Source organism: Eucyclogobius newberryi, unplaced genomic scaffold (genome assembly GCF_026437365.1).
Source record: "Eucyclogobius newberryi isolate DKJ021-1_F unplaced genomic scaffold, fEucNew1.0.hap1 SCAF_11, whole genome shotgun sequence".
NCBI lineage: Eukaryota > Metazoa > Chordata > Actinopteri > Gobiiformes > Gobiidae > Eucyclogobius > Eucyclogobius newberryi.
The window spans coordinates 37,427,198-37,445,263 of NW_027315735.1; the positions used below are offsets into that span (position 1 = coordinate 37,427,198).

General features: G+C 51.0%; 2 protein-coding genes across 4 annotated transcripts in view; both read left to right on the forward strand.

The window, feature by feature from the left end:
- Nucleotides 1-18,066, forward strand: part of khk (ketohexokinase) — a 298,699-nt gene that overhangs the window by 99,862 nt on the left and 180,771 nt on the right. The window lies entirely within an intron of this gene.
- LOC140347521 (E3 ubiquitin-protein ligase RNF182) overlaps nucleotides 1-18,066 on the forward strand; it is a 28,824-nt gene that overhangs the window by 4,079 nt on the left and 6,679 nt on the right. The window contains exon 4 of the mRNA XM_072434008.1: nucleotides 16,720-16,888. Coding sequence (XP_072290109.1) covers nucleotides 16,720-16,888 — 169 coding nt within the window. The remainder of the gene's footprint in view (nucleotides 1-16,719; nucleotides 16,889-18,066) is intronic.

Here is an 18,066-nt window from a genome sequence, read left to right on the forward strand (position 1 = left end):
CATGACAAGACAAGATCACATGACAAGACAAGATCACATGAAACAATCACATGACACGATCACAAGACGTGATCACATCACACAATCACATGAAAAGACAAGATCACATGACAAAACAAGATCACATGACACGATCACATGACGCGAGCACATGACGCGAGCACATGGCGCGAGCACATGACGCGAGCACATGACACGATCACATAACTTGATCACATGACGTGATCACATGATATGATCACATGACGTGATCACATGACGTGATCAAATGACGTAATCACATGACGTGATCACATGACGTGATCACATGACGCGATCACTTGACAGTATCACGTGACAGTATCACATGACGTGATCACATGACACGATCAAATGACGTGAAAACATGACACGATCACATGACGCGATCACATGACAAGACAAGATCACATGACAAGACAAGATCACATGAAACGATCACATGACACGATCACAAGACGTGATCACATGACACGATCACATGACAAGACAAGATCACATGAAACGATCACATAACACGATCACAAGACGTGATCACATGACACGATCACATGAAAAGACAAGATCACATGACAAGACAAGATCACATGACAAGACAAGATCACATGAAACGATCACATGACACGATCACAAGACGTGATCACATGACACGATCACATGACAAGACAAGATCACATGAAACGATCACATGACGCGAGCACATGACGCGAGCACATGACACGATCACATAACTTGATCACATGACGTGATCACATGACATGATCACATGACGTGATCACATGACGTGATCATATGACGTAATCACATGACGTGATCACATGACGTGATCACATGACGCGATCACGTGACAGTATCACATGACAAGACAAGATCACATGACACGATCACATGATGCGAGCACATGACGCGAGCAAATGGCGCGAGCACATGACGCGAGCACAAGACACGATCACATAGCTTGATCACATGACGTGATCACATGACAGGATCACATGACATTATCACATGACGTGTTCACATGACGTGATCACATGACATGATCACATGACACGATCACATGACGCGTTCACATAACGCGATCACATGACGCGATCACATGACGCAATCACATGACGCGATCACATGACACGATCACATGACACGATCACAACGTGATCACATGGCGCGATCACATGACACGATCACATGACAAGACAAGATCACATGACACGATCACATGTAGCGATCACATGTAGCGATCACATGACACGATCACATGACACGATCACATGACACGATCACATGACACGATCACATGACGTGATTACATGACGTGATCACATGACACGATCACATGACGCGACCACATGACGCGTTCACATGACACGATCACATGACGCAATCACATGACACGATCACATGACACGATCACATGACACGATCACATGACAAGAGCATATGACGCGATCATATGACACAATCACATGACACAATCACATGAAGTGAAAACATGACACGATCACATGACGCGATCACATGACAAGACAAGATCACATGAAACGATCACATGACACGATCACAAGACGTGATCACATGACACGATCACATGAAAAGACAAGATCACATGACAAGACAAGATCACATGACACGATCACATGACGCGAGCACATGACACGAGCACATGACACGATCACATAACTTGATCACATGACGTGATCACATGACATGATCACATGACGTGATCACATGACGTGATCACATGATGTGATCACATGACGTGATCACATGACGCGATCACGTGACAGTATCACGTGACGGTATCACATGACGCGATCACATGACGCGATCACATGACACGATCACATGACACGATCACATGACGTGATCACATGACCTGATCACATGACAAGAGCACATGACGCGATCACATGACGCGATCACATGACAAGAGCACATGACGTGATCACATGGAGTGAGCACATGACGTGATCACATAACGTGATCACATGCCGTGATCAGATGACACGATCATATGACACGATCACATGACACGATCACATAACGTGATCACATGACACGATCATATGACGCAATCACATGACGCGATCACATGACAAGACAAGATTACATGACACGATCACATAACGTGATCACATGACGTGATCACATGATGTCATCACATGACGTGATCACAAGATGTGATCACATGACGTGATCACATGACGTGAAAACATGACGCGATCACATGACGCGATCACATGACAAGACAAAATCACATGACACGATCACATGACACGATCACATGACGCGAGCACATGACGCGAGCACATGACACGATCACATAACTTGATCACATGACGTGATCACATGACGTGATCACATGACGTGATCACATGACGTGATCAAATGACACGATCACATGACACGATCACATGACGCAATCACATGACGTGATCACATGGAGTAAGCACATAACGTGATCACATGACGTGATCACATGATGTGATCACATGACACGATCACCTGACACGATCACATGACACGATCACATGACATGATTACATGACGTGATCACATGACACGATCACATGACGCGATCACATGACGCGACCACATGACTTGTTCACATGACACGATCACATGACGCAATCAAATGACACGATCACATGACACGATCACATGACACAATCACATGACACAATCACATGACGTGAAAACATGACACAATCACATGACACAATCACAAGACACAATCACATGACACAATCACATGACGTGAAAACATGACACGATCACATTACGCGATCACATGACAAGACAAGATCACATGACAAGACAAGATCACATGAAACAATCACATGAAACGATCACATGACACGATCACAAGACGTGATCACATGACACGATCACATGAAAAGACAAGATCACATGACACGATTACATGACGCGAGCACATGACGCGAGCACATGGCGCGAGCACATGACGCGAGCACATGACACGATCACATAACTTGATCACATGAGGTGATCACATGACGTGATCAAATGACGTGATCACATGACGTGATCACGTGACGCGATCACGTGACAGTATCACGTGACAGTATCACGTGACAGTATCACATGACGTGATCACATGACACGATCACATGACACGATCACATGACGCGATCACATGACGCGATCACATGACGCGATCACATGACGCGATCACATGACGCGATCACATGATGCGCTCACATGACGCGCTCACATGACACGATCACATGACACGATCACATGACGTGATCACATGACGTGATCAAATGACGTGATCACATGACTTGATCACGTGACGTGATCACGTGACGCGATCACGTGACAGTATCACGTGACAGTATCACATGACGTGATCACATGACACGATCACATGACGCGATCACATGACGCGATCACATGACGCGATCACATGACACGATCACATGACGCGATCACATGACGCGCTCACATGACACGATCACATGACACGATCACATGACCTGATCACATGACATGATCACATGACTGGATCACATGACAGGATCACATGACATTATCACATGACGTGTTCACATGACTTGATCACATGACATGATCACATGGCACGATCACATGACGCAATCACATGACGCGATCATACAACGCGATCACATGACACGATCACATGACGCGATCACACGACGCGATCACATGACGCGATCACATGACGCGATCACATGACGTGATCACATGACGTGATCATATGACGTAATCACATGATGTGATCACATGACGTGATCACATGACGCGATCACGTGACAGTATCACATGACAAGACAAGATCACATGACACGATCACATGATGCGAGCACATGACGCGAGCAAATGGCGTGAGCACATGACGCGAGCACAAGACACGATCACATAGCTTGATCACATGACGTGATCACATGACAGGATCACATGACATTATCACATGACGTGTTCACATGACGTGATCACATGACATGATCACATGACGCAATCACATGATGCGTTCACATAACGCGATCACATGACGCGATCACATGACGCAATCACATGACGCGATCACATGACACGATCACATGACACGATCACAACGTGATCACATGGCGCGATCACATGACACGATCACATGACAAGACAAGATCACATGACACGATCACATGTAGCGATCACATGTAGCGATCACATGACACAATCACATGACACGATCACATGACACGATCACATGACACGATCACATGACGTGATTACATGACGTGATCACATGACACGATCACATGACGCGACCACATGACGCGTTCACGTGACACGATCACATGACACAATCACATGACACGATCACATGACACGATCACATGACAAGAGCATATGACGCGATCATATGACACAATCACATGACACAATCACATGAAGTGAAAACATGACACGATCACATGACGCGATCACATGACAAGACAAGATCACATGAAACGATCACATGACACGATCACAAGACGTGATCACATGACACGATCACATGAAAAGACAAGATCACATGACAAGACAAGATCACATGACACGATCACATGACGCGAGCACATGACGCGAGCACATGACACGATCACATAACTTGATCACATGACGTGATCACATGACATGATCACATGATGTGATCACATGACGTGATCACATGATGTGATCACATGACGTGATCACATGACGCGATCACGTGACAGTATCACGTGACGGTATCACATGACGTGATCACATGACACGATCACATGACGCGATCACATGACGCGATCACATGACGCGATCACATGACGCGATCACATGATGGGCTCACATGACGCGCTCACATGACCTGATCACATGACAAGAGCACATGACGCGATCACATGACGCGATCACATGACAAGAGCACATGACGTGATCACATGGAGTGAGCACATGACGTGATCACATAACGTGATCACATGCCGTGATCAGATGACACGATCATATGACACGATCACATGACACGATCACATAACGTGATCACATGACACGATCATATGACACAATCACATGACGCGATCACATGACAAGACAAGATCACATGACACGATCACATAACGTGATCACATGACGTGATCACATGATGTCATCACATGACGTGATCACAAGACGTGATCACATGACGTGATCACATGACGTGAAAACATGACGCGATCACATGACGCGATCACATGACAAGACAAAATCACATGACACGATCACATGACACGATCACATGACGCGAGCACATGACGCGAGCACATGACACGATCACATAACTTGATCACATGACGTGATCACATGACGTGATCACATGACGTGATCACATGACGTGATCAAATGACACGATCACATGACACGATCACATGACGCGATCACATGACGTGATCACATGGAGTAAGCACATAACGTGATCACATGACGTGATCACATGATGTGATCACATGACACGATCACCTGACACGATCACATGACACGATCACATGACATGATTACATGACGTGATCACATGACACGATCACATGACGCGATCACATGACGCGACCACATGACTTGTTCACATGACACGATCACATGACGCAATCAAATGACACGATCACATGACACGATCACATGACACAATCACATGACGTGAAAACATGACACGATCACATGACACAATCACATGACACAATCACATGACGTGAAAACATGACACGATCACATTACGCGATCACATGACAAGACAAGATCACATGACAAGACAAGATCACATGAAACAATCACATGAAACGATCACATGACACGATCACAAGACGTGATCACATGACACGATCACATGAAAAGACAAGATCACATGACACGATTACATGTCGCGAGCACATGACGCGAGCACATGGCGCGAGCACATGACACGATCACATAACTTGATCACATGAGGTGATCACATGACATGATCACATGACGTGATCACATGACGTGATCAAATGACGTGATCACATGACGTGATCACGTGACGCGATCACGTGACAGTATCACGTGACAGTATCACATGACGTGATCACATGACACGATCACATGACACGATCACATGACGCGATCACATGACGCGATCACATGACGCGATCACATGACGCGATCACATGACGCGATCACATGATGCGCTCACATGACGCGCTCACATGACACGATCACATGACACGATCACATGACGTGATCACATGACGTGATCAAATGACGTGATCACGTGACGTGATCACGTGACGTGATCACGTGACGCGATCACGTGACAGTATCACGTGACAGTATCACATGACGTGATCACATGACGTGATCACATGACACGATCACATGACGCGATCACATGACGCGATCACATGACGCGATCACATGATGCGCTCACATGACGCGCTCACATGACACGATCACATGACACGATCACATGACCTGATCACATGACAAGAGCACATGACGCGATCACATGACGCGATCACATGATGCGATCACATGACATGATCACATGACTGGATCACATGACAGGATCACATGACATTATCACATGACGTGTTCACATGACTTGATCACATGACATGATCACATGGCACGATCACATGACGCAATCACATGACGCGATCATACAACGCGATCACATGACACGATCACATGACGCGATCACACGACGCGATCACATGACGCAATCACATGACGCGATCACATGACGCGTTCACATGACGCGATCACATGACACGATAACAGACGCGATCACATGACGCGATCACATGACGCGATCACATGACACGATCACATGACGCGATCACATGACGTGATCAAATGACAAGAGCACATGACGTGATCACATAACATGATCACATGCCGTGATCAGATGACACGATCACATGACACGATCAGATGACACGATCACATAACGTGATCACATGACACGATCACATGACGCAATCACATGACGCGATCACATGACAAGACAAGATCACATGACACGATCACATGACGTGATCACATGACAAGGGCACATGACGCGATCACATGACACGATCACATGACACGATCACATGACGCGATCACATGACGTGATCACATGGAGTAAGCACATAACGTGATCACATGACGTGATCACATGATGTGATCACATGACGTGATCACAAGACGTGATCACATGACGCAATCACATGACGCGATCACATGACAAGACAAGATCACATGACACGATCACATGACACGATCACATGACAAGGGCACATGACGCGATCACATGACACTATCACATGACACGATCACATGACACGATCACATGACGTGATCACATGACGTGATCACATGGAGTAAGCACATAACGTGATCACATGACGTGATCACATGATGTGATCACATGACGTTATCACAAGACGTGATCACATGACGTGATCACATGACGTGAAAACATGACAAGACAAGATCACATGACACGATCACATGACACGATCACATGACACGATCACATGACACGATCACATGACGCGAGCACATGGCGCGAGAACATGACACGATCACATAACTTGATCACATGACGTGATCACATGACGTGATCACATGACGCGATCACATGACGTGATCAAATGACGTGATCACATGACGTGATCACGTGACGTGATCACGTGACACGATCACGTGACAGTATCACGTGACAGTATCACATGATGTGATCACATGACACGATCACATGACACGATCACATGACGCGATCACATGACACGATCACATGACGCGCTCACATGACGCGCTCAGATGATGCGATCACATGACGCGATCACATGACACGATCACATGACACGATCACATGAAGAGATCACATGACATGATCACATGACAAGAGCACATGACGCTATCACATGACGCGATCACATGACGCGATCACATGATGCGATCACATGATACGATCACCTGACAGGATCACATGAAAGGATCACATGACAGGATCACATGACATTATCACATGACATTATCACATGACACGATCACATGACGTGATTACATGACACGATCACATGACACGATCTCACGACGCGATCACATGACGCGATCACATGACGCGATCACATGACGCGATCACATGACGTGTTTACCTGTCGCGATCACATGACGCAATCACATGACGCGATCACATGACGCGATCAAATGACAAGACAAGATCACATGACACGATTACATGACGCAATCACATGACGCGAGCACATGACGCGAGCACATGACGTGATCACATGACGTGATCACATGACACGATCACATGACAAGACAAGATCACATGACAAGACAAGATCACATGACACGATCACATGACGCGATCACATGACGCGAGCACATGACGCGAGCACATGACGCGAGCACATGACAAGACAAGATCACATGACAAGACAAGATCACATGACACGATCACATGACGCAATCACATGACGCGAGCACATGACGCGAGCACATAAAGTGATCACATGACGTGAGAACATAAAGTGATCACATGACAAGACAAGATCACATGACACGATCACATGACGCGATCACATGACGCGATCACATGACGCGAGCACATGACGCGAGCACATAACGTGATCACATGACGCGAGCACATGACGCGAGCACATAACGTGATCACATGACACGATCACATGAAACGATCACATAACATGTCACTGAATATTGGCTTTATTATTTCATAAAAATTTTTAGATAGATTTTTCAAATTTTGTCCTTTTCATTATGCAGTATTACAGTGCTCCATGCAGTGTGACAGTGCCTCCTGCAGTGTGACAGTGCCCCCTGCAGTGTGACAGTGCCCCCTGCAGTGTGACAGTGCCCCCTGCAGTGTGACAGTGCCCCCTGCAGTGTGACAGTGCCCCCTGCAGTGTGACAGCGCCCCCTGCAGTGTGACAGCGCCCCCTGCAGTGTGACAGTGCCCCCTGCAGTGTGACAGCGCCCCCTGCAGTGTGACAGCGCCCCCTGCAGTGTGACAGCGCCCCCTGCAGTATGACAGCGCCCCCTGCAGTGTGACAGTGCCCCCTGCAGTGACAGGGCCCCCTGCAGTGTGACAGCGCCCCCTGCAGTGTGACAGTGCCTCCTGCAGTGTGACAGTGCCCCCTGCAGTGTGACAGTGCCCCCTGCAGTGTGACAGCGCCCCCTGCAGTGTGACAGCGCCCCCTGCAGTGTGACAGTGCCCCCTGCAGTGTGACAGCGCCCCCTGCAGTGTGACAGCGCCCCCTGCAGTGTGACAGTGCCCCCTGCAGTATGACAGTGCCCCCTGCAGTATGACAGCGCCCCCTGCTGTATGACAGTGCCCCCTGCAGTGTGACAGTGCCCCCTGCAGTATGACAGTGCCCCCTGCAGTGTGACAGTGCCCCCTGCAGTGTGACAGTGCCCCCTGCAGTGTGACAGCGCCCCCTGCAGTGTGACAGCGCCCCCTGCAGTGTGACAGTGCCCCCTGCAGTGTGACAGTGCCCCCTGCAGTGTGACAGTGCCCCCTGCAGTGTGACAGTGCCCCCTGCAGTATGACAGTGCCCCCTGCAGTATGACAGCGCCCCCTGCTGTATGACAGCGCCCCCTGCAGTGTGACAGCGCCCCCTGCAGTGTTACAGTGCCCCCTGCAGTGTGACAGTGCCCCCTGCAGTGTGACAGCGCCCCCTGCAGTGTGACAGCGCCCCCTGCAGTGTGACAGTGCCCCCTGCAGTGTGACAGCGCCCCCTGCAGTGTGACAGCGCCCCCTGCAGTGTGACAGTGCCCCCTGCAGTGTGACAGCGCCCCCTGCAGTATGACAGCGCCCCCTGCAGTGTGACAGTGCCCCCTGCAGTGACAGGGCCCCCTGCAGTGTGACAGCGCCCCCTGCAGTGTGACAGTGCCCCCTGCAGTGACAGGGCCCCCTGCAGTGTGACAGCGCCCCCTGCAGTATGACAGCGCCCCCTGCAGTGTGACAGCGCCCCCTGCAGTGTGACAGTGCCCCCTGCAGTGACAGGGCCCCCTGCAGTGACAGGGCCCCCTGCAGTGTGACAGTGCCCCCTGCAGTGTGACAGCGCCCCCTGCAGTGTGACAGTGCCCCCTGCAGTGTGACAGTGCCCCCTGCAGTGTGACAGCGCCCCCTGCAGTGTGACAGTGCCCCCTGCAGTGTGACAGTGCCCCCTGCAGTGTGACAGCGCCCCCTGCAGTGTGACAGTGCCCCCTGCAGTGTGACAGTGCCCCCTGCAGTGTGACGCGATCACGTGACAGTATCACGTGACGGTATCACATGACGTGATCACATGACACGATCACATGACGCGATCACATGACGCGATCACATGACGCGATCACATGACGCGATCACATGATGGGCTCACATGACGCGCTCACATGACCTGATCACATGACAAGAGCACATGACGCGATCACATGACGCGATCACATGACAAGAGCACATGACGTGATCACATGGAGTGAGCACATGACGTGATCACATAACGTGATCACATGCCGTGATCAGATGACACGATCATATGACACGATCACATGACACGATCACATAACGTGATCACATGACACGATCATATGACACAATCACATGACGCGATCACATGACAAGACAAGATCACATGACACGATCACATAACGTGATCACATGACGTGATCACATGATGTCATCACATGACGTGATCACAAGACGTGATCACATGACGTGATCACATGACGTGAAAACATGACGCGATCACATGACGCGATCACATGACAAGACAAAATCACATGACACGATCACATGACACGATCACATGACGCGAGCACATGACGCGAGCACATGACACGATCACATAACTTGATCACATGACGTGATCACATGACGTGATCACATGACGTGATCACATGACGTGATCAAATGACACGATCACATGACACGATCACATGACGCGATCACATGACGTGATCACATGGAGTAAGCACATAACGTGATCACATGACGTGATCACATGATGTGATCACATGACACGATCACCTGACACGATCACATGACACGATCACATGACATGATTACATGACGTGATCACATGACACGATCACATGACGCGATCACATGACGCGACCACATGACTTGTTCACATGACACGATCACATGACGCAATCAAATGACACGATCACATGACACGATCACATGACACAATCACATGACGTGAAAACATGACACGATCACATGACACAATCACATGACACAATCACATGACGTGAAAACATGACACGATCACATTACGCGATCACATGACAAGACAAGATCACATGACAAGACAAGATCACATGAAACAATCACATGAAACGATCACATGACACGATCACAAGACGTGATCACATGACACGATCACATGAAAAGACAAGATCACATGACACGATTACATGTCGCGAGCACATGACGCGAGCACATGGCGCGAGCACATGACACGATCACATAACTTGATCACATGAGGTGATCACATGACATGATCACATGACGTGATCACATGACGTGATCAAATGACGTGATCACATGACGTGATCACGTGACGCGATCACGTGACAGTATCACGTGACAGTATCACATGACGTGATCACATGACACGATCACATGACACGATCACATGACGCGATCACATGACGCGATCACATGACGCGATCACATGACGCGATCACATGACGCGATCACATGATGCGCTCACATGACGCGCTCACATGACACGATCACATGACACGATCACATGACGTGATCACATGACGTGATCAAATGACGTGATCACGTGACGTGATCACGTGACGTGATCACGTGACGCGATCACGTGACAGTATCACGTGACAGTATCACATGACGTGATCACATGACGTGATCACATGACACGATCACATGACGCGATCACATGACGCGATCACATGACGCGATCACATGATGCGCTCACATGACGCGCTCACATGACACGATCACATGACACGATCACATGACCTGATCACATGACAAGAGCACATGACGCGATCACATGACGCGATCACATGATGCGATCACATGACATGATCACATGACTGGATCACATGACAGGATCACATGACATTATCACATGACGTGTTCACATGACTTGATCACATGACATGATCACATGGCACGATCACATGACGCAATCACATGACGCGATCATACAACGCGATCACATGACACGATCACATGACGCGATCACACGACGCGATCACATGACGCAATCACATGACGCGATCACATGACGCGTTCACATGACGCGATCACATGACACGATAACAGACGCGATCACATGACGCGATCACATGACGCGATCACATGACACGATCACATGACGCGATCACATGACGTGATCAAATGACAAGAGCACATGACGTGATCACATAACATGATCACATGCCGTGATCAGATGACACGATCACATGACACGATCAGATGACACGATCACATAACGTGATCACATGACACGATCACATGACGCAATCACATGACGCGATCACATGACAAGACAAGATCACATGACACGATCACATGACGTGATCACATGACAAGGGCACATGACGCGATCACATGACACGATCACATGACACGATCACATGACGCGATCACATGACGTGATCACATGGAGTAAGCACATAACGTGATCACATGACGTGATCACATGATGTGATCACATGACGTGATCACAAGACGTGATCACATGACGCAATCACATGACGCGATCACATGACAAGACAAGATCACATGACACGATCACATGACACGATCACATGACAAGGGCACATGACGCGATCACATGACACTATCACATGACACGATCACATGACACGATCACATGACGTGATCACATGACGTGATCACATGGAGTAAGCACATAACGTGATCACATGACGTGATCACATGATGTGATCACATGACGTTATCACAAGACGTGATCACATGACGTGATCACATGACGTGAAAACATGACAAGACAAGATCACATGACACGATCACATGACACGATCACATGACACGATCACATGACACGATCACATGACGCGAGCACATGGCGCGAGAACATGACACGATCACATAACTTGATCACATGACGTGATCACATGACGTGATCACATGACGCGATCACATGACGTGATCAAATGACGTGATCACATGACGTGATCACGTGACGTGATCACGTGACACGATCACGTGACAGTATCACGTGACAGTATCACATGATGTGATCACATGACACGATCACATGACACGATCACATGACGCGATCACATGACACGATCACATGACGCGCTCACATGACGCGCTCAGATGATGCGATCACATGACGCGATCACATGACACGATCACATGACACGATCACATGAAGAGATCACATGACATGATCACATGACAAGAGCACATGACGCTATCACATGACGCGATCACATGACGCGATCACATGATGCGATCACATGATACGATCACCTGACAGGATCACATGAAAGGATCACATGACAGGATCACATGACATTATCACATGACATTATCACATGACACGATCACATGACGTGATTACATGACACGATCACATGACACGATCTCACGACGCGATCACATGACGCGATCACATGACGCGATCACATGACGCGATCACATGACGTGTTTACCTGTCGCGATCACATGACGCAATCACATGACGCGATCACATGACGCGATCAAATGACAAGACAAGATCACATGACACGATTACATGACGCAATCACATGACGCGAGCACATGACGCGAGCACATGACGTGATCACATGACGTGATCACATGACACGATCACATGACAAGACAAGATCACATGACAAGACAAGATCACATGACACGATCACATGACGCGATCACATGACGCGAGCACATGACGCGAGCACATGACGCGAGCACATGACAAGACAAGATCACATGACAAGACAAGATCACATGACACGATCACATGACGCAATCACATGACGCGAGCACATGACGCGAGCACATAAAGTGATCACATGACGTGAGAACATAAAGTGATCACATGACAAGACAAGATCACATGACACGATCACATGACGCGATCACATGACGCGATCACATGACGCGAGCACATGACGCGAGCACATAACGTGATCACATGACGCGAGCACATGACGCGAGCACATAACGTGATCACATGACACGATCACATGAAACGATCACATAACATGTCACTGAATATTGGCTTTATTATTTCATAAAAATTTTTAGATAGATTTTTCAAATTTTGTCCTTTTCATTATGCAGTATTACAGTGCTCCATGCAGTGTGACAGTGCCTCCTGCAGTGTGACAGTGCCCCCTGCAGTGTGACAGTGCCCCCTGCAGTGTGACAGTGCCCCCTGCAGTGTGACAGTGCCCCCTGCAGTGTGACAGTGCCCCCTGCAGTGTGACAGCGCCCCCTGCAGTGTGACAGCGCCCCCTGCAGTGTGACAGTGCCCCCTGCAGTGTGACAGCGCCCCCTGCAGTGTGACAGCGCCCCCTGCAGTGTGACAGCGCCCCCTGCAGTATGACAGCGCCCCCTGCAGTGTGACAGTGCCCCCTGCAGTGACAGGGCCCCCTGCAGTGTGACAGCGCCCCCTGCAGTGTGACAGTGCCTCCTGCAGTGTGACAGTGCCCCCTGCAGTGTGACAGTGCCCCCTGCAGTGTGACAGCGCCCCCTGCAGTGTGACAGCGCCCCCTGCAGTGTGACAGTGCCCCCTGCAGTGTGACAGCGCCCCCTGCAGTGTGACAGCGCCCCCTGCAGTGTGACAGTGCCCCCTGCAGTATGACAGTGCCCCCTGCAGTATGACAGCGCCCCCTGCTGTATGACAGTGCCCCCTGCAGTGTGACAGTGCCCCCTGCAGTATGACAGTGCCCCCTGCAGTGTGACAGTGCCCCCTGCAGTGTGACAGTGCCCCCTGCAGTGTGACAGCGCCCCCTGCAGTGTGACAGCGCCCCCTGCAGTGTGACAGTGCCCCCTGCAGTGTGACAGTGCCCCCTGCAGTGTGACAGTGCCCCCTGCAGTGTGACAGTGCCCCCTGCAGTATGACAGTGCCCCCTGCAGTATGACAGCGCCCCCTGCTGTATGACAGCGCCCCCTGCAGTGTGACAGCGCCCCCTGCAGTGTTACAGTGCCCCCTGCAGTGTGACAGTGCCCCCTGCAGTGTGACAGCGCCCCCTGCAGTGTGACAGCGCCCCCTGCAGTGTGACAGTGCCCCCTGCAGTGTGACAGCGCCCCCTGCAGTGTGACAGCGCCCCCTGCAGTGTGACAGTGCCCCCTGCAGTGTGACAGCGCCCCCTGCAGTATGACAGCGCCCCCTGCAGTGTGACAGTGCCCCCTGCAGTGACAGGGCCCCCTGCAGTGTGACAGCGCCCCCTGCAGTGTGACAGTGCCCCCTGCAGTGACAGGGCCCCCTGCAGTGTGACAGCGCCCCCTGCAGTATGACAGCGCCCCCTGCAGTGTGACAGCGCCCCCTGCAGTGTGACAGTGCCCCCTGCAGTGACAGGGCCCCCTGCAGTGACAGGGCCCCCTGCAGTGTGACAGTGCCCCCTGCAGTGTGACAGCGCCCCCTGCAGTGTGACAGTGCCCCCTGCAGTGTGACAGTGCCCCCTGCAGTGTGACAGCGCCCCCTGCAGTGTGACAGTGCCCCCTGCAGTGTGACAGTGCCCCCTGCAGTGTGACAGCGCCCCCTGCAGTGTGACAGTGCCCCCTGCAGTGTGACAGTGCCCCCTGCAGTGTGACAGCGCCCCCTGCAGTGTGACAGTGCCCCCTGCAGTGTGACAGCGCCCCCTGCAGTGACAGCGCCCCCTGCAGTGTGACAGTGCCCCCTGCAGTGACAGTGCCCCCTGCAGTGACAGTGCCCCCTGCAGTGTGACAGTGCCCCCTGCAGTGTGACAGGGCCCCCTGCAGTGTGACAGCGCCCCCTGCAGTGTGACAGGGCCCCCTGCAGTGACAGTGCCCCCTGCAGTGACAGTGCCCCCTGCAGTGTGACAGCGCCCCCTGCAGTGTGACAGTGCCCCCTGCAGTGTGACAGTGCCCCCTGCAGTGTGACAGCGCCCCCTGCAGTGTGACAGTGCCCCCTGCAGTGTGACAGTGCCCCCTGCAGTGTGACAGCGCCCCCTGCAGTGTGACAGTGCCCCCTGCAGTGTGACAGTGCCCCCTGCAGTGTGACAGCGCCCCCTGCAGTGTGACAGTGCCCCCTGCAGTGTGACAGTGCCCCCTGCAGTGTGACAGCGCCCCCTGCAGTGTGACAGTGCCCCCTGCAGTGTGACAGCGCCCCCTGCAGTGACAGCGCCCCCTGCAGTGTGACAGTGCCCCCTGCAGTGACAGTGCCCCCTGCAGTGACAGTGCCCCCTGCAGTGTGACAGTGCCCCCTGCAGTGTGACAGGGCCCCCTGCAGTGTGACAGCGCCCCCTGCAGTGTGACAGGGCCCCCTGCAGTGACAGGGCCCCCTGCAGTGACAGTGCCCCCTGCAGTGTGACAGCGCCCCCTGCAGTGTGACAGTGCCCCCTGCAGTGTGACAGTGCCCCCTGCAGTGTGACAGTGCCCCCTGCAGTATGACAGTGCCCCCTGCAGTATGACAGCGCCCCCTGCTGTATGACAGCGCCCCCTGCAGTGTGACAGGGCCCCCTGCAGTGACAGGGCCCCCTGCAGTGACAGCGCCCCCTGCAGTGACCTCTCTGTCTCTGCAGCTCTGGCTAATGCAGGAGGACACACAGATCCTCTCAATTCTGATCAAACACCAGTTTCAGAGGAAAACACGGCTCCCAACCAGGATCCCGGCCCGAGCGGAAACCAGGACTGAGACCAGGACTGAAGCCGGGTCTGGAGAGATCCTGCTAAGCCCCGCCTCTCTCTCAGGTAAACACACAAATCACACACACAGATACATTCTGCCCTCTGGTCCTGGTCCTGGTCTAAACCTGGCCTTGTTTCTGGTCCTGGTCCTGGTCTAAACCTGGTCTTGTTTCTGGTCCTGGTCCTGGTCTAAACCTGGTCTTGTTTCTGGTCCTGGTCCTGGTCTAAACCTGGTCTTGTTTCTGGTGCTGGTCCTGGTCTAAACCTGGTCTTGTTTCTGGTCCTGGTCCTGGTCTAAACCTGGTCTTGTTTCTGGTGCTGGTCCTGGTCTAAACCTGGTCTTGTTTCTGGTGCTGGTCCTGGTCTAAGCCTGGTGTTGTTTCTGGTCCTGGTCCTGGTCTAAGCCTGGTCTTGTTTCTGGTCCTGGTCCTGGTCTAAGCCTGGTCTTGTTTCTGGTGCTGGTCCTGGTCTAAGCCTGGTCTTGTTTCTGGTCCTGGTCCTGGTCTAAACCTGGTCTTGTTTCTGGTCCTGGTCCTGGTCTAAACCTGGCCTTGTTTCTGGTCCTGGTCCTGGTCTAAACCTGGTCTTGTTTCTGGTCCTGGTCCTGGTCTAAACCTGGTCTTGTTTCTGGTCCTGGTCCTGGTCTAAACCTGGTCTTGTTTCTGGTCCTGGTCTAAACCTGGTCTTGTTTCTGGTCCTGGTCTAAACCTGGTCTTGTTTCTGGTGCTGGTCCTGGTCTAAACCTGGTCTTGTTTCTGGTCCTGGTCTAAACCTGGTCTTGTTTCTGGTCCTGGTCTAAGCCTGGTCTTGTTTCTGGTGCTGGTCCTGGTCTAAACCTGGTCTTGTTTCTGGTGCTGGTCCTGGTCTAAGCCTGGTCTTGTTTCTGGTCCTGGTCCTGGTCTAAACCTGGCCTTGTTTCTGGTCCTGGTCCTGGTCTAAACCTGGTCTTGTTTCTGGTCCTGGTCCTGGTCTAAACCTGGTCTTGTTTCTGGTCCTGGTCCTGGTCTAAACCTGGTCTTGTTTCTGGTGCTGGTCCTGGTCTAAACCTGGTCTTGTTTCTGGTGCTGGTCCTGGTCTAAACCTGGTCTTGTTTCTGGTCCTGGTCCTGGTCTAAACCTGGTCTTGTTTCTGGTGCTGGTCCTGGTCTAAACCTGGTCTTGTTTCTGGTGCTGGTCCTGGTCTAAGCCTGGTCTTGTTTCTGGTCCTGGTCCTGGTCTAAACCTGGTCTTGTTTCTGGTCCT